Genomic DNA, 18,642 nt, shown 5'->3' with positions numbered 1-18,642 from the left:
TGCCAAGAGTGTGCAAAGCAGTAATCAAAGCAAAAGGTGGCTACTTTGAAGAACCTACAATATGTTTCAGTTGTTTCACACTTTTTTTTTATGTATATCATTTCATATATAATTCCACATGTGTTAATTCATAGTTTTGATGCCTTCAGTGTGACTCTACAATTTTCATAGTCCTGAAAATAAAGAAAACTCTTTGAATGAGAAGGTGTGTCCAAACTTTTGGTCTGTATTGTATGTGTGTGTGTGTGTGTGTATGTGGTAATGGTACGATTGCTGCTGCTACGTAAACATGGCGTATCAAAACTACGGAGACCGAGGCGTGTCCTGAGAGTCACATAGAATATAGATCAACATGGCAGAGGTAGAACTGCATCTTCAAGGAGACAGAACAGGAAAATAACTTTTGGTTTTATTTAATCTTGTTTTTTCTTGCACTACAAAGGCCTGTGTGTGAAATGACCATGTCTGTCTGAACCAAAGAAATAAGAGAACCATTTATAACTTACTGCATTAAATCGCATTGTGTTGAATCAAATAAAAATCTAATCACACTGCATTGGCAGCTGCTTAATATGTACCATTAATGTATTGTATCATCAAGATGCAAACCTCTCGCTCTCTCACTCTATATATATATATATATATATATATATATATACACACACACACACACACACACACACACACACACACACACACACACGCCATATGCTGTAATTCTTGCACATAGAAATCCCTTATTTCATTGCTAATTGTCAGGACTAAGCAACCATTGATTTTTTTCCAGCATGTCACAAGCATTTTTCTCCCTAATCGCTGGTCACTGAAAAAAAAACTGTCTACTCTGAGCAATCATTTGACCAAAAAGGTTTTCTGTATTGCCATGCATTCACTCAGCCCACTTTTATTCTTACTGTTCATAGCAAATATTTTAAATCTACACCTTAAAATGGGATAATTATTGCTAGAAACTGTCAAATTGGCATCATTTGTTATTCGCAATACTTTTTGGAACAGAAACGACTCTTGCTCGGTCATTTCCAGTTGCTGTTAACACTGTGATAAGTCATGGCCTGCAACTGGGAACAGCCGCTTCAAAGACGTTCGGTCTGTGGAATCCTCCTAAGTGCCTCTACCCATTGCTTCCTCGCACGTCTCATCCACTTCCTGTCTCCTGCACTAGCCAAGATGGCAGACATGCTCACTTTCAAGTCATTAGACAGGAACATGAGAGTGCACTTGGGACTGTCGTATACCACCGCTAGGGTCAAAACTATAAGCTAGGGATATGAAAAAAATTATAATAAATTTTCTCATTCCGAAAGCAGGTAAACAAACAATCTAATGAAAGTATATTTAAAGACATATGCTGGGAAGAAACCATACTCAACATATGAGGCTTGCCTTGAATTCAATGCTCTGGCGCCCTCTAAAGGCCATTAGTACACATTGCTTCACTTTTAAGAGTAAATGATTTCAGTCATAATAGTGGATGGACAACACCTGACGCTGACAAATGATCATTTTATTCAACCTTGTCCTACTTGGAATAAAACTGTGGGTCAAAGTACATGCGGTTGAGTGCCGTTCATGGGTCTGCACTGGCTCTCAGGGTTTGGATTGTCATTTCTAACACACAATGTTACTGAGCAAGACCACTTTTAGAGAAAATGCAGACTTTTAGCATACAGTTAGACAATTGTAGGGGTAAATCCATGCTCCCACAATGCATTTCTTCAGATAGCCAGCATAGCCAATGAAAAGATTACTTTAAAGATCTATTACGATGCAGTACGATCCGATTCCGTGATGTGTTTTATTGCAATATGATGTAATGGAAAAAATTATGCAATGCAATTAATATGTAGTGATAGTTTACTTTTAAATCTTTGGTTCAGACAGAGAGCGAATCATACATTTCAGTGCCTTCTGACTTCTAACACATGGCTCTTTCCCAAACAGGGAAAAAAAAAAAAAAAAAAAAAAAAAAAAAAAAAAAACGCAGCTCTACCTCTGCCATGTTAATCTATATTCTATGAGACTCTCAGGATGTTGTGACACCTCATATTTATGTAGCAGCAGTTTTGCTGAGAGAACACGCTAGAGAAATCAATCTACATATAAAATATTGGCCACTTTGTAAATAATAAAAGTAACACGCATCTACTAATAATATACAGCATCTCACAAAAGTGAGTGCACCCCTCACATTTCAGCAACCATTTCAGTATAATCTTCTGGACAGACAATACTATAGAAATGAAACGTACTGTCCAGCACACAAATACATGAACATGATGAATAGGACGTGTGTCTCTTAATGGTAAAACAACATCCAGCTGTCATCACTTAGGGTGTACTCACTTTTGTTGCCAGTTATTTTGATAATAATGGCAGTATGTTGAGTTACTTTAAGAGGACAGTAAATCTGTTCTGCTACACAAGCTGCATGTTGACTACACTAAAATATATCCAAGTTTAATTTCTATAGTATTGTGCCAGTAATCTAGATATACTAAATTACTGAAATGTGAGGGGTGTACTCACTTTTGTGAGTTACTTTGTGAGTAAACTTTTATTAAATCCTTCAACATTTATGCCGTGGGACTCGGTGAATCTTCCCACCCCCTGGTAGATAACCTCAATAAATAAACCATCTCTCTATTGAAGATTCCTCTTTATATTTTCTTGTGTCAGATCAAATCGTTCTCTCATTCATCTTTTCTTCTTCTCCAATGGGTGGCATTTTGATTGCAATCCGACCCATCTACTGTAAGCACTTACACATACACCAAATATTACTAATGCAAAACAAGGGGGAAGTGTGCAGAAATCTAGAGAGTCAGTAATGCTGTGTCTTACTAGAGAAGTCATGTATCTTGTGATTCCTGATCTCTCACCTCAAGGAAAAGCCAAAAAAAACCCCACCTAACTCAAACATTCCTTCTCATGAACTTGGGGTGAGACTCTGAGGTCCTTGGGGTTCAGGGAATGGCATCAAAGAAGTAAACAAGCTCAGGATAAGTGGCAGCTCAGTGGTCAAGATGTTGGACTTCTCATCAGAAAATTTAGTTCAAATCCCAGCACCAACAAGCTGCCACTCAAGGGTGCTTCAACAAAGCCCTTGTAACCCTCAACAGCCCGGTTATACACTATATACACAAAAGTATTGGGACACTTGACCTTTCCTGCCATATGTGGTTCATCTACAAACTGTAACCACAAAGCAGGAGGCACACAATTGTACAGGACGTCTTTGGATGCATTTTACGTTCACTTGAACCATGGCAATGCCCCTGTGAGCTCCATGGAGATATGCTTTGGAGAGGAAGATCTTGAGTGGACTGCTATAGAGCTCTGATCTCATCCCTACTGAACACTTTTGGGATGAATGTGAACACTGACTGCACCCCAGGCCTCCTCACCTACATCACTACCTGCCTTTACTAACACCCTTGTGGATGATAAACACAAATGCCCACAAATCTAGTGGAACATCTTCCCAGAAGAGCGGAGGGAATTATACGAGCAAATAGGGACTTAAATTGGAATGCAATAATAAAAATATACACATAATATACTTCTATACCAGGTGCCCACAAACTATTGGCAATATCATGTCGTTTATAAGTCACTCTGGATAAGGGCATCCAGACAATGAATAGAAGGCATGCAACTCAAAGCTGACATCAATTCCCAAGTCAGTTCCTTGGTCAGTTCCTAAGCCTCTAGTCCATCAAATATGGGGTAATCTGGGATGTTCTGATCCTGTCTCTACTCTTGTCGTTTTTTGGTTTCACTCGTGTCAGCACCACTGTATTATAAAGATAAAAACACAATGAATATCTCTCTCTCATTCACTCCCTCCCTCCATCTCTGTATGTTCTCCAACTCCAATCACAAATACACTGAAGATTGTAGATAACCTTTATTTCACATTCATACTGCAGAGCTGTATCTAGTAACTTCTTCTGCAATCATGAACACTGTCCTGTGTTCATCCCAGGACTCAGGGGGATGTTTTTTTTTCCATGGCAACACCTTTGAAACCCTTTAAACTTTGAAACTTGATGAAAATCACACAAACAGGTTTTTCCTTCTGTAGAATTCTTACTCCAGGACCCTCTTACTGGCTAGAGGAGCAGAAACGCTTATATAACTCCCAACTTTTACATTCCTAACAGCCTGATTGCACGAAGGTACAAAAGCAAAATGAGATCAGGATTTCTCAATTAGTCTGTTAGTTATCTGGAAGTCTATTCGTGTCTGCAAAAGCCGTGCTGCAGGATTATACTCGCATTAAGCGGAGTAAATTCCACAACTGGCTCGGACTTCTGAAACACACACACACACGCATGGAGAGCGCACAAAAGGCCAAAGGCGCTGAACACATCGGATTACATGATGCACAGCTAGATGGATAGTTAGACAGACAGACAAACAGGCCAAAGGATCTTCAGGTTGAACACATAGGAATACATAATGCACAGCTAAAAGGTATCAAGAGTAAACAGACAAACAAACAAACAGACAAACAGACAGAGACTGATAGATAGACAGACAGACAGACAGACAGACAGACAGACAGACAGACAGACAGACAGACAGACAGACAGACCAAAGGAGCTTCAGGTCAAACACAAGAGAATACTTGATGCACAGCTGAAAGGCATCTAGTGAACACAGACAGACAGACAGACAGACAGACAGACAGACAGACAGACAGGCAGGCAGGCAGGCAGGCAGGCAGGCAGGCAGGCCTAAGGAGCTTTGGGTTAAACACAGCAGATTACATGATGCAAAACTGAAAGAAATCATGTGAACACATATAAACAGACAGACAGACAGACAATTCTAAACACACATCATGTGTGACTTGCATGATTTTTCCCCAATGCTCTACTTCTTCTTGGAGCTTCTGCACTCGCCTCACTTTTTGCTTGGCCCAGGCCCTCAAGAGGTTTTCTTGACACTGAGATCGTCAGTGTCGTCACTGGCATCTATTGTTAATGTGCCACACAAATTCAACTGAATTTTGCAAAACGGTAGGCGGAAACGGCTGAGGACCGGCGGGATTCAGAGACCTACTCCTACGAAAGCTCGTTCGCACTCTGCCGCTACACAACAGCACACCTTCGTCGAGATTAAAGCGCACGTGATTTGCGACAGCGCGGAGAAGCGATCACATTAAAAACGCAGGAGTGGAAGTAAAAAAAAAACAGCTCTGGAAGTCTTAGAACATCCTATACAAGGTTCAGACAAAGGAAGTCAAAATATATAGCCTGATCCTGACACGCTTCCACTGCTAGGGCTCCTCTCCGCACCTGCCTGACTCATCCTTGTACTTCTTCTCCACTTGCAACTCTCACTTTTGCTGTAGCTGATCCTACATGGAACATGGATACCCTGAAGTCTGGAGAGAGGAAAGAAAAAATAGCTTTGACTTACCCTTTCTCCACCTACATACTGCAGATTATTACTGCTCCTGTAAACATGAAGACATGAAGGCAACAGCTTTTTTTTACCACACAGTTCAGATACTGAAAGTTGAATGAGTCACTTTGACTTTCAAAAATAAGTGAGAATTCTCATCAGCTTCATCTTTCAATCAAAGAAGTCTAGCTGTCGCACCTCTATAAGACAACACACAGACTCCAAAACACTACCACTCCAGATGACCTCAGACTTTTATACCGACTACATTATGACCAGCGAAGTGAATAACACTGATTATCTCTTCATCATGGCACCTGTTACGTGGTGGGATTTATTAGGCAGCAAGTACATTTTTGATGTGGAAAAATGGGTACGTGTAAAGGATTTGAGGGAGTTTGACGAGTGTCAAATTGTGATGGCTAGACGACTGGGTCAGAGCATCTCCTAAACTGTAGCTCTTATGGTTCCTGGTCTGCAGTGATCAGGATCTATCTAAAAAATTCCTAGACTCCCCCTTCCTGAAGGCTGGGTAAAAACTGTCCCTTCCAAAATTCTCCATCGTTCTTCCTCTAATCTCCGCCTCTCTCTCTGCCGCTAAGGCTGCTGTGCTCTATAAAAAGCTGAGACGGGGACACGTGTTCCAGACGAGAAGTGCCGAGGGCTCAAACAGGACACACATGGAGTGCTCACAGCGTGAAAGATTGTTGGGAAAGAGAAGTGGAAGAGAAAAAAAAAGCGAGACATGAAAAAAAAAAAAAAAACTTAGACACTGACAAACAAATGCAAAATAATAGACATGTTAAGAGAGAAAGCAAGTGAGATAAAAAGAGAAAGAAACCATGTGAGGAATAGAGAGAGATTAAGAGGTATCCTTGTTCAGCATACACACACACACACACACACACACACAAACACAAACACACACACCGCTTTATTAAAAACACTTGTACACCTGCGTATCCAATCAGAGGATCACATGGTGGCTGTAAGTAGATGCAGATAAATCTAAAGGAACAGGGAACATGCGTCCAATCTTCATCTGCCCAGTTTGTTTCTTGCTAACCAGCAGTTGAAGCACATCTGCCTCCAGCTATGATATTTTGTACCTTCTGAGATGATTTTTTTTTGCCTACCACAGCTGTAAAGAGTGTTTATGTGTTTTTCCTTAGCTTTCCTGTCAGCTTAAAACATCTATCCATTCTCCTTAGCTCTCTTTCATCAACATGGAACTCCACCTTGAACCCCCCACCAGTCACCCACCCCTCACCAGTCACCCACCTACACTGAACAGAATGTTTTTTGTTTTCTACTCCATTCTGTGAAGACTCTACTGCAGGGGTCCCCAATTTCTTTTTCTCTGAGGGCCACATCATTTCTAAAAATAAAAATACAAATTTAATGGTGGCCTGGTTAAAGTCTGTAATAGCAAATCACGTGGGCCTGACTACCATGACCTCTAGTATTATTGTGGAGATTTTATTATAATTCTAACTGTATTTAGAAAAAACATACAAACACTCCATGTAACATAGTACTGAATTTGATATAAAAATTAAATGAAAATAAAAAAGCACTGAATATTGAAAATGTTAAATTAATTAAATATGATTATATTCATGAATAAATAGAATTGTATAATGAATAAATAATATATAACAAATATGTTATAGCGCACTCCGTGCAGCGTGCAGTCTCGCTTGCAAAAACAAACAGCATGTGGCGTCAGTGATTCGCCCCCTAGAGAACGCTCTCATAATGGCAGCTGACCTGAAGCTGGAAAAACTATATTTTCTGTATGGATTTGTGCAGATGGTTGATAGTTCCAGCAATCAACTCAATCAAATGGTGCCTCGACCTCTATTAATAACGGAGGGTAATTTTGAAAAAAGTCTGAAAGACAACCTTTATTATCAAATACAGAAATGAAGAGTAGAATGTATTTAAAATAAATTTTTTTAAATATGTCTCTGGCATTGTTCAAAAGGCCGTTCCAATTGTGGGAGAGGGCTGTATTTTGGGGACCCCTGCTTTACAGGCTGTACTCTAAAGTATATGAATATCTCACATATACAGTTTCTGGAACACTCAAACCAAAACCATCTCTGGCACGAATGACCGCATCGTGGTTAAAGCCTGATGTGCTGATTCTGATGTTCAATGTGAGCAATAATTAAAGTTGAATGATCTGTAAATGAAAAGTCAAATATAGAAATAGATTTATTAAAAAATTTCATAACAGGCCAAAGTAATTTTTGGAATTTCATATGTACATTTGGAACAGTTCATCTTTTTGAAGAAAGCAAAGTGTAAAACAGAATGTGTTTTCTCGCCCCTCAGAAAGATGCTTGCTAGTCACCACATCCTCAGAAACAGAAGCAGGTGTATTGATGCTAATAGTACACACTGTGGCGGTGTTCTTTCCACTGTGTTCTAAAAAGACATGGTGCTTTATTTGAAGCAGGATGTGAAGTTTTTTTTTTCCTTTTCTTCAATTCACCACCCTGCCCTCACATAAACTTTCCTCAGAAAACAAAAAACAAGAGGAGCAGAGCACTTCTGCACTTTTCAGTTCTCTCTTCGGGTTTCGTTTATTTTCGTTTGCTTTGCTTGAAAAAATAATTTTAAAAAATCATGAAAGAACTGAGTTACCATTAAAAGTACCTTTCAATAGGAAAGCCTCAGAATCATAGATTTTTTACCCGTATTTACATACTGATACCTTACTGTATGTAGCAAGAATTCCAGACTGTATTCATCCAAGATCCCTAATGTACACCCTCTACTACTGCATTTACCAAAATGGAAACCCAAATCACTTATTTATCCTTAAAAATCGACCGATTAATCAATTTTGCCGTTTTATTAGCACCGAAAGTTCGCTGGAAATTTCATAAAAAAATCCGTACTGATAGTTTTTCCAGCTACCGGTCCGCTATAATTACGGCAGCGGCCTCTAGAGGCAAATCACTGAATTCACATGCTGTTTGTTTTGTACATGCGAGAAATCGCAGTATTATATTTTTTATTTATAATATAATTATATTTATTCATTCATATTAATTTCCTTTAAGGACATTTAAAAAAATTTTTGTTTATAAATTTCAGTACTATTTTATATGGTGTTTTTTTTTTTTTTTTTTTAACTATTGGCTATCGCCATTGGTTAAATCCACCATTGGTTGACCTCTATACTTTACTACTGCACTTGGTAGAATCCCAACCCACATAATCAGTCATGTACATACATACTCTGTTATTATACTTGGGCTACAGATCAAACTCTACTAAATAGCCTACTAAAATTTTAGGAAACAAACTAAAACCAATTATTATACTCATTTACTAAATCTATAATCCAAACCATCTACAATTCCACAAATTAATATGCTATTAGTGTGCAACCATGTACATGCATATTAACGTGCTTCGTTTAGCATTAAAATTTACCAATCTGAATAAGTCACACAAGTATTAGCACCCTCATGCTCAATCAGCTGTAAACTAGGGAGGTGGTAGCTCAGTGGTTAAGTCATTGGACTGAAAGGTCACAGGTTTAAAACCCGCCACTGCGGGCCCTTGAGCGAGGTCCTTAACCCTCTCCTGCTCAGTTGTAAGTCGCTCTGGATAAGGGCGTCTGCCAAGTGACAGAACGTAAACTAGCTAAAGAAGTAAATGTGATAATTAGCATGCTATTTGAAACAAAATCGTCTTTTGCCTACGTCATGCTGCATTTAAAACAAAAGAGTTCATAGCACTGTGAGCTTAAAGACAGGGCATGTCTATTCATTAACATTTAATTTGTTCAAAACAGGAAGCCAGTCCTGCCAGTCAGCTAAAGAAGTCCCACTTTATTCAGCAGATTGCACTGCAGGAATTTCCGTGTTCTCGTCATGTTTTTTTCAACGGAACTCGTTCAGCCAGATCATCACTCAGCATTAACGCACTTGCCGGTGTCAGACACCACTGATATGCTCAGATCAGATGTCCATGCAGCTCTCGGGTGGGACGGAGTGATTAGAGATGGAGCTTCTCAGTAATGCTGGTCGAGGAACGGTAACTAAGCTGTATGAGCGATGAGAGGGATTAGACATTTTTAGTCACGATATTTATCAGATTCCATATAAATCCTAATTATTAGAGCTTCATCTAATACTCAGCAAGGCATCATTCGTTTTTAATACTAACCAGCTAATGCAGGTAGGTACGCAGATATTTGGACAGAGATTTATAAAAACACAGAAACTCTGAAGGTATACAGATACACAGATATAAAGACATACAGATAAAAAAAGCACACAAAAATAGACAGACAAATAGACAAACAGGCCACTGTAGGTACGTAGATAGAGAGAAAGACATAGAGATGTTTATGATTTTGAAAAATCATAGAAATAGACACCCGAATGGACAGATAGACAGAAGGAGATAGGTAGCAGACAGATAGGTAGAAGATACCAATAGATTGACAGACAGACAGACAGACAGACAGACAGCTAGGTAGACAGATATACAGACAGACAGCCAACAGGTACAAGGATCGATTGACAGACCAAAAGACAGGCAGGCAGACAGAGAAACAGACATAAGTAGCAGACAGCTGGGTAGACAGATATACAGACAGACAGACAAAGCTACAGGGGTAGATTGGAAGACAGACAGACAAACAGACAGAGAGACAGACATAGGTAGCAGACAGCTAGGTAGACAGGTATACAGACAGACAGACAAACAAGTACAGGGATAAATAAACAAATAGACAGACAGACAGACAGACAGACAGACAGAGAAAGAGAGAGAGAGACAGTCAGAGAGACAGACAAAGAGACAGACAGACAGACAGAGAGACAGACATAGGTAGCAGACAGCTAGGTAGACAGGTATACAGACAGACAGGTACAGGGATAGATTGGCAGAAAATTGACAAGCAATTTTACAATAACAGTGATGGAAAGTTAAGCAGTTTGCAAGTCTTTTCTCCAAATCAGGCACTGATATTGATTGGACATCAGACAAATACATGGATTTAGAATCCACGATTCTGATTTTGAGGCAAAAAAAGCTTTGAGGAAAATCACAGCTTCGTATGAATGCATTATCATTTCAATAGTAACAACTAATGAACTATTCGTATATAACCGAAAACGGGTCCTGTGAGGACATGATAAGGAATCTCTAATAGCTTCGTGGCTTGGCTCCACTTCAACACGAGTCTTCAGACTGAACAACTTTATCCTATGATGAAAAATTTCATTCCTGATGAGAATGGTCTCTTCCAGAAAGCCTCCTCGCACCATGACCAGGCCAGGAGTTCTCAGTGAATGGCTCGGTGAACATGCTACAGTCAGAAATCGACAACCAAATCGCTCATGGGAGAGTGACATGTCAGACGGCGTTCCAGACGTTTGGATCTCCAGATTCTGGTACTCAGACGCTTGTAGAATCGATGCTAAGGTTGATCGAATGTGCTTGAGAAGTGCAAAGGTTTATTGAGTTCGCTAGACAAGCAGGAGTTTTCTGACTGATGAGTGACAGCCTGCATGAAAATCAAGGACGACCGAGTGCTGTTTGACTGTTTTCAAAAAAACAGATGACTTCATTGAATCAAGGTGATGGATTTGGAACAGATTTGGTATTTTAAAGGGCGTTTGAAAGTTTGTGAACCCCTCTGGAGTCTCTTCGTTTCGTGACCTAAAACTTGAGATGTTTCCGACAAGTCCTTAAAAAAAAGACAAAGATCCCGATTAAATCTTAAACTTTGTTCTTCATTTAGTGAGGAAAACAACTCGATTTGTTCTTGTGAGTACCAAAAGTATGGGTAACCCTCGAATTAGAAGTAAAATTAAAGGCGTTTTCAAACAATTCGATGATAGTTGCAAGTGAGAACTGATTTATTTAAAGAACAAAGGAGCCATAAGCATTCCTAATATTCATTTTAATAAATCAGGAAAACAACACTGATGTGCATCGTAGGCTTGCAAGAAGACTGCGCTGCCTACCTGCAAGATCACATGGACAAGCCAAAAGGCTATTTCTTTATTAAGCAATACCAAAAAAAGGAAGTTTTTATTTAAAAGAGAAACGTTAAAAGCATTGCATGAGAACCGTATCCCGTCTGTAAAACCTGGTGGTGGTAGTATCATTGTTTAGGCCTGTTTTGCTGCATCTGGGCCAGGAGGGAACAATTAAGACTGAATTATACCAGCGAATCCTGAAGAAAAGATTCAGGACGTCTGTCCGTGAACTGAATCTCTGAAGAAAATGGGTCATGCTGCGAGACAACGACCCTAAGCACACTGCGCTAGAACACTCGTAATAGCTCAACACGCGCTTCCTGCACGTGTCTAGCGCTTAACCTCGACCCTGACAGAGAGACGCTTGCAGATATTTGGTCACAACGCCAAGATGTGACCTTTACTCAAGTTTCTGATGACAAACACTGGTTCAGATGTAACCCAGCAAACATGAAGCACGCTGACCCAACTGCGATAGCATTCACGTGGCTGCTACAGTTTCCATAAATAGAAAAAACGCACTTCTCGGTCCTTAAGTTACAGTCTGAGGAAAAAACGCTGAATAATATTGCAACCTAGACAATTCATGCAATTCATTTGAAGGGTTAATTTGATAAAGGCTGCCTGGGTAGGCACCACATGGGTGTGATCACTACATGACGGCTGACCGGCAGAGCGATGCGAAGACTAAACAGGCAGGTGTGTTCACGTACACGAGCAATGGCGTGTGACAAGATCAGACTTGCTCGTGAATCAGTACACCGCAAACGCATATCTCATCTTTTATCCTTCATTATTGTTCATTGTTACAAAGAATTCAAAGACAGACAGATAGCTAGATAGACAGACATTCAGAGATGGGTAGGTAAGACAAAAACTGATATACAGACAAGTAAATATTGACAAAGATACATGGATGGATGTAGACAAGCAGACAGACAGAGAGCTAGATAGGTAGCAGTGACAAGTAGGTACACAGATATATAGACAGACAAACAGAGTTATTGGACTAGACTGACAGACAGGAAGGCAAACAGGCAGACAAATAAGCAGGCAAAGTGGCCACTGTAGGTACAATGATATACAGACAGATAGACAGGCAGACAGGTAGGTAGATAGGTAGCATGATGAACCAAAAAGACATACAATCAGATTGACAGAGTGGTATGGGCATAGATCTACAGACACAGGCATAAAGACATACAAATACAATCATGGGTATACATACAGACAGACAGACCAGGTAAGGTGGCCACTGCAGGCACACAGATATACAGACAGATAGACAGACAGGGGGGCAATAAAAAGACATACAAACACAGGGACAGGCAGTCAGACAGAGACAGACACACATTTCATACATTTTTTTATTTGCAGTGCACTTTTACAATGGACAATGTCTCAAAGCAGCAAGACATATTTATAGACAGACAGACAGACAGACAGACAAGCAGGTACACAGATACACAGACAGACACATATACTGTAAATACAGACAGACCGACCAAGACAGGTAAGTACACAGATACACAGACACATATGAATACAGACAGACAGACACACAGATACATATGAATAGACAGACAGACAGATACATATAAATATAGGCAGACAGACAGACCGAGACAGATAGATGCACAGATACACAGACACATATATGAAATTTATTTTGAAAACGTTTTGTCATTTTCTTTGCCCTGAATCTATGAAGGCCAATTTTGTCTCGCAATTGCGACTTTATTTCTCGTAAACATTCAACATTCATGGTGCATCCACCATGTAACCATGGTGTCGGCCTGAATTTTGAAGGTGTTGGCATATGATCGAGGCCTCCTCTGCTTCATCTCTTATTCCGTCTCCTCCACAGCTGATTGTTAGACAGAGACTCCAGGGATCGATGGCTTAGTTTGATACCATGTGATTTTATTAATTCAATGTTTTTTTTTTTATGTTTCGGAAACAGGCTTCCAGATGAATCTTCGCCCCTCGCCGTTTTCTCCTCGATCCTTAATTTTTCATTCTGCAGCGTTTTCTGAGTTTAGCGAGTGGTGCGTCAGCAATAACGGTCCGTGAGGAAACGCAATTAAATGGACTAAACAAATAATTTGCCTCAATGATTTTTTGTATTCTAACTACTCGAGGAATCGGTACAGCCCTCAAATGAAAACAGAGAGATGGCTAGGTGCGCAGATACCCAAACAGACGGCTAGGTCCGCAGATACCCAGACAGACATATATAAAGCATTATAAAGTAACTAAAAAAGTGAAATACATCGAGTGGTGCAATAGAAAAGCGTTCACGCAACAGAAAAGCGTTCACGCTTTCCACCATGCAGAGACGGCGAGTTCAAATCCTGTAGACACCACCACAGCTAACCGTGGGCAGCTGTCCAATTGAGCAAAGCTGTATGTGCTCTCTGGGTGGGACGGATGGCATGCACTCGCTCCTTCATCAACCGCAGTGACACACTCGTAGGTGTCTGCGAGTGCCCTGCATGAGTACGGTGGCAGATAGCGATTTCCTCGATGCCGTTCACGAAACAAAAAGAAAAAGAAAGCAGCAATAATGAAATACAAACTTTTTTTAAGGATTCTCTGTCTTAAAAACCTAGAAATAATATATGTATATATATTATATATTATATATATATTATATAATTATATATATATATATATATATATATATATATATATATATATATATATATATATATATATATATATATAAAACACTTTTTTGCTGCTATTTCTGGAAACCACCAACAGTGTGTCTCGCACGCAGAATCAAATTCCAGTCACATGACCGCTATTTAGAGTAAATCATTACATCCTGTACTTGACTATGTCTGCGTCCGCCTGCACTCGTCTAACCCATCATCAAATTCAGTTCTGGGAAGAGGAAGATAGACTCAGGAGAGGGGCTTTCAACTCGCACCTGCATCTAAAGTGCGTCCTTCAGCTTAGAGACCGTACGGCTGTCTGGACACGCGCAAATAGAAAGTGAACGCTCGTCCGAATGGCAGGAATAGGTGTGTGTGTGTGTGTGTGTGTGTTGTTGTTGTTGTTGTTGTTGTTTGGGGGGGGGGGGTGTATAACAGTATAACAAATATTTCATCTTCAATCGGACAAAACCAAAACAAATCTCGGAGATTCCCAGACTGATAACGAAACATGGTTTAAGTTATGCCCTTAAAAGTTTCGGGATACCCGTCTTTTCCAGGTTTCAAGGATTTCAGAACTCGCGTCTTAGAACGCAACCCCCACGAGTTCCGGGGGACCACTGTACTGGAAAGGAACGCACCAGGGGCAAAAATGAAAGTAAATACAGAATGCTCTGCTTGATGAACTATTGCCTGTTTCCCTTTCTGGTGTAGAATTTTACGGTCACTAGAACTAAGAGACCCAGACCTGATCCAGCATGACAAAGCCAGCTCCAAGAAGATATGCTTTGCATGAGTTGAAGTGGAAGATCTCCTGCTATAGAGCAATGACCTCAACCCTACTGAACATCTTTTTGGGATGAACTGGAACGCTGACTGCACCCCAGGCCTCCTCACCTCACCTCACCTCCATCAGTACCTGAGTTTACTAAAACCCTTGTAGTTGAATGAGCACCAATCTTTACAAATACACTACAAAATCTAGTGGAACATCTTCCCAGAACAGTAGAGGTTCTTATAACAGCAAATAGGGACGCAAATGCCCCTGCATCCGCCATAACTGCTCACTAATGATTTATTGTGATGCAACCTGGGTCATGTGTTCTTCAGGAATGTGGTTTCTCTCAAGGTTTCCTTTCTCATGGTGCTTTGAAGAGTTTCCTCGACAGTGTCTCCTCATTAGGGATCCGAAATCTGCAGGATTGTTCTGATTTGCTAATCATTGCCTTGTAGTAGTTTTGACTTCTCATTTTCTACACTTGAACTCTAACACTAACACACACAACACACACACACACACACACACACACACACACACAAAAACGATCTCAAGTTAATCACTCAATCTCCTTTCAGTTAATCGCTCTCACTCACGTCCCGGGTGTGGTGCGTACACTAACGAGACTGTCAGCGTTCAACGGAAGAATAAACACACAAACACATGCAAATGTACAACCTGTCAAATATTTGCGTGTCTGTGAGTGGGTTTATTTCTCATCAGCTTTCACAAAACATCAGATTTGGAGTTGGAGGCGAAGACGGTACGAAAATGCGGCTCCGTTACATTCCTGCGTCTCGCTTAAGGCATAAATCGGTGCACGTGAAGTACAATAACGCTGCGGTCAATTAGCAGGTCAGAAGGAAAAGGGAAACGGAAAAAGGAAGAGAAACCGATTGAGAAGACACGGATGAGCATTTGTGGCTACATTTTATCCATCCCTAAACTAGAAGTAAATCAAACAAATAGAGAGAGGGGGAGAGAGCGAGCGAGCGAGCGAGAGAGAGAGAGAGAGAGAGAGAGAGAGAGAAAACGAACAGGGAAACAGAAAAAGACAGACACAAACAAAGAATGAGAGATGGGCAGACAGAGACAGACAAACAGAGAGAGACAGACAGGGAGACAGACATGCAGACAGAATGACAGACAGACATAAATGTGTGCTGCATTAAAGGTTTTAATTTCGCCCATTTTATATTTATTTATTTGTATTATTTATTTGCTTTTGTAACACACACACACATATACATATATATATATATATATATATATATATATATATATATATATATATGGTAATTGATAGTGTTTACTGCATTTTGCCAGACTGTCTAAACACTGACTAGACTAAACCAGACAAACAGACAATTCCCACTCAAAGAAATGGCTCTTCTCTTCTCGATCAAAATTCCAGTTCTTTATTATGTCATATCAACATGGCTGCTCATGGCATCAAAAGTAAATAACTAAAAAAAACAAGCACTTATTAAGCTTGAAAATCAGTTATACAGTGTATATCCAAGTATATGCTTTCGCTCACTCGTCTAGGAAGTAAACAAACGCCTGCATCACTTATAAGTGAGGTTCAGTCCTATTCAGCATTCGACTGAGTACCTGTACACACACACACACACACACACACACACACACACACACCTGCTACCTTCCCACCCCACCCAAATCACCCTGCAGGCATTATAACGACCGTGACAAACAATACAAAAAATTTCCCCGAAGGCAGAAATCAAACTTTTGCAATTCCCGTCTCGGTCGCTGTCATTAGGAGTGACAGGCCAAATTATTAGGTACACCCGAAAAGACCTGAAAGCTGCCCGATTGCAAAAGCATCTACATCATGAGAAGATAAAAATGATCCACGAAGGAGAAAACGATGGTGCAGTATATCAAGTGTACGTTGGAGAACTGAGAAGACTGATGTGTGAACATCTGTCATGGAAGAAGTGGAAAGAGAAGAAAGGGAGGTGAGGAAAGTCAGCAGTGAGAGATTTTAATTAGAAATTGAGATGGGACGAGGTGTGGGACCACCGTGGGTTCTCCTGGGAGGGAGGGGAAATTTGCAAGGCAAAGTGCCCCATTGAGTATTTGTTTATTTGAACAAGGAGGTGGGGGTGGAGGGGATTGGAGCAAATAAGCAGACAGTTAGATTTAGGAAGAATAATGAGGATGGTGAAGAATCTGGTTTATGTGACTGGAACGAAAACTTAAACCCCATGTTTTTTCACCCTTCTTTCCTGTTTCCTCAAGAATCAAGACAATCACTGCTTGACTGCATGCCATAACAGGTAATTTATTTCTTTCTGGTCTTAAACAGTACTCACCCCATTAACCAGTCCATAGTGATGGAAAGGGGGTCGAAGGACACTGCTCCTTCCCCTCTCCTCTTCTGATTCTTGGCTCTCTCTCACGCCAGGTGAAGCAGCACCAGCCGGAAGCTCTCTGATAGCCTCCAGGAGATGCTCCTCGATGGCTCCTGGCTTTAATCGCTTTGGTTGAGAGATCTGATGCGTTTAGAAAGTGCCGGTAGAGCAGCTCCAGCACTGGGAAGATGGAGCGCATTGACTTTGGCGTACAGGCGAAAGGTAGCAATGAGCTTTACTTTTCTTCCGCTGTTTTTTTTTTCTTCTTCTTCCTCTCGCTGCTTGAAGAATCTCGAAGCGACTGTTCGGCTACAACACCATCCTAAATGTGGCCGGAGAAGCTGCTGTCGCTTGTGCCTTCATGGCGCATGAGATCTGCCCGAGGTCGCCGTTGCTGTTATCCAGATCTGCCATATAGAGGAAGTCCGGAAGTAAACACAGCTCCGGCGCCGCCGAGCCACAAACACATCCGGGTTTGTATTGGGGCGCAGGCGCAGGGCTGATGGGAATTGTATTTTATTTTTACGCGACACAACGCGTATAAATATAAAAAAATATATTAAACTATAATAGAAATCTGAGGTCGTATTGATATTTTAATGTAAGAATCGATCGATACTACACAGATCAATGCAACACCAATCAGTTCACCCATCTAGAATTGAATTTATAATGTTTTATATAGAATTAGTTGTTTTCGTTTTTTGCTTGTTTCTTTCTTTGTTTTTTTAGAACTTTTAATTAAAAAAATTCACATTAAATATGGTCTCAATATTTAATATATTGACCTCATGAACACTTAAATTCTCTCCCCAGTGAAAATGCACTGAAATACCACTTTTTATTGTTTTATTTTTTGTATATTTCTGTGCAATAATACATTGTATTTATTTTTCTTTATAAAAATACAATGTGCAATACTACTATTTTATTTCATTTTTATGGCATTTTATGACTTTTAAAAAAAGTGCAACGGGAATCTTCTGTCATCAAAACAAATTCCCTGTAAGTGCAAACATATCTTGCAGTTCAAATTGTTTGGTCCCAAATTGAAATCTGAGAACAAGAAGAAGGGAAAAATGAAACACCAAAAAATAAAAAAAAATTAAAAAATAAATCACAACTGATATCTACCAATCAGTGATCAGATTTCAATCTGTTCCTAATGGCTAATCACTGATCACAATAACAATCACTAATCACCACCGACAACAACCAATCACTAATCATCAGTTTCTAATGGCCAATCGGTGATAAAAATTAATAATCAGTGATTAAAACTTTCTTTCAGCTTCTCCCATTAGGGGTCGTCACAGCAGACCATCTGGGTGTTTGATTTGGCACATGTTTTTATGCTGGATGCCCTGCCTACCGCAACT

General features: G+C 40.1%; 1 protein-coding gene and 1 long non-coding RNA gene across 2 annotated transcripts in view; one reads left to right on the top strand and one right to left on the bottom strand.

The window, feature by feature from the left end:
- Positions 1-17,735, bottom strand: part of mob2b (MOB kinase activator 2b) — a 47,946-nt gene extending 30,211 nt beyond the window's left edge. The window contains exon 1 of the mRNA XM_083553149.1: positions 17,225-17,735. Within this exon, the coding sequence (XP_083409275.1) occupies positions 17,225-17,241 (17 nt within the window). The 5' untranslated portion in view covers positions 17,242-17,735. The remainder of the gene's footprint in view (positions 1-17,224) is intronic.
- Positions 8,016-11,258, top strand: LOC310732250. Its single transcript, XR_014535420.1, has 3 exons — positions 8,016-9,865; positions 10,017-10,168; positions 10,326-11,258. It is a non-coding gene; the product is annotated as an uncharacterized lncRNA (long non-coding RNA).
- Positions 17,736-18,642: the final 907 nt, after the last annotated feature.

This window comes from Silurus aristotelis, assembly GCF_946808225.1.
Source record: "Silurus aristotelis genome assembly, chromosome: 10".
NCBI lineage: Eukaryota > Metazoa > Chordata > Actinopteri > Siluriformes > Siluridae > Silurus > Silurus aristotelis.
This window is presented reverse-complemented; position numbering and strand designations above follow the sequence as displayed.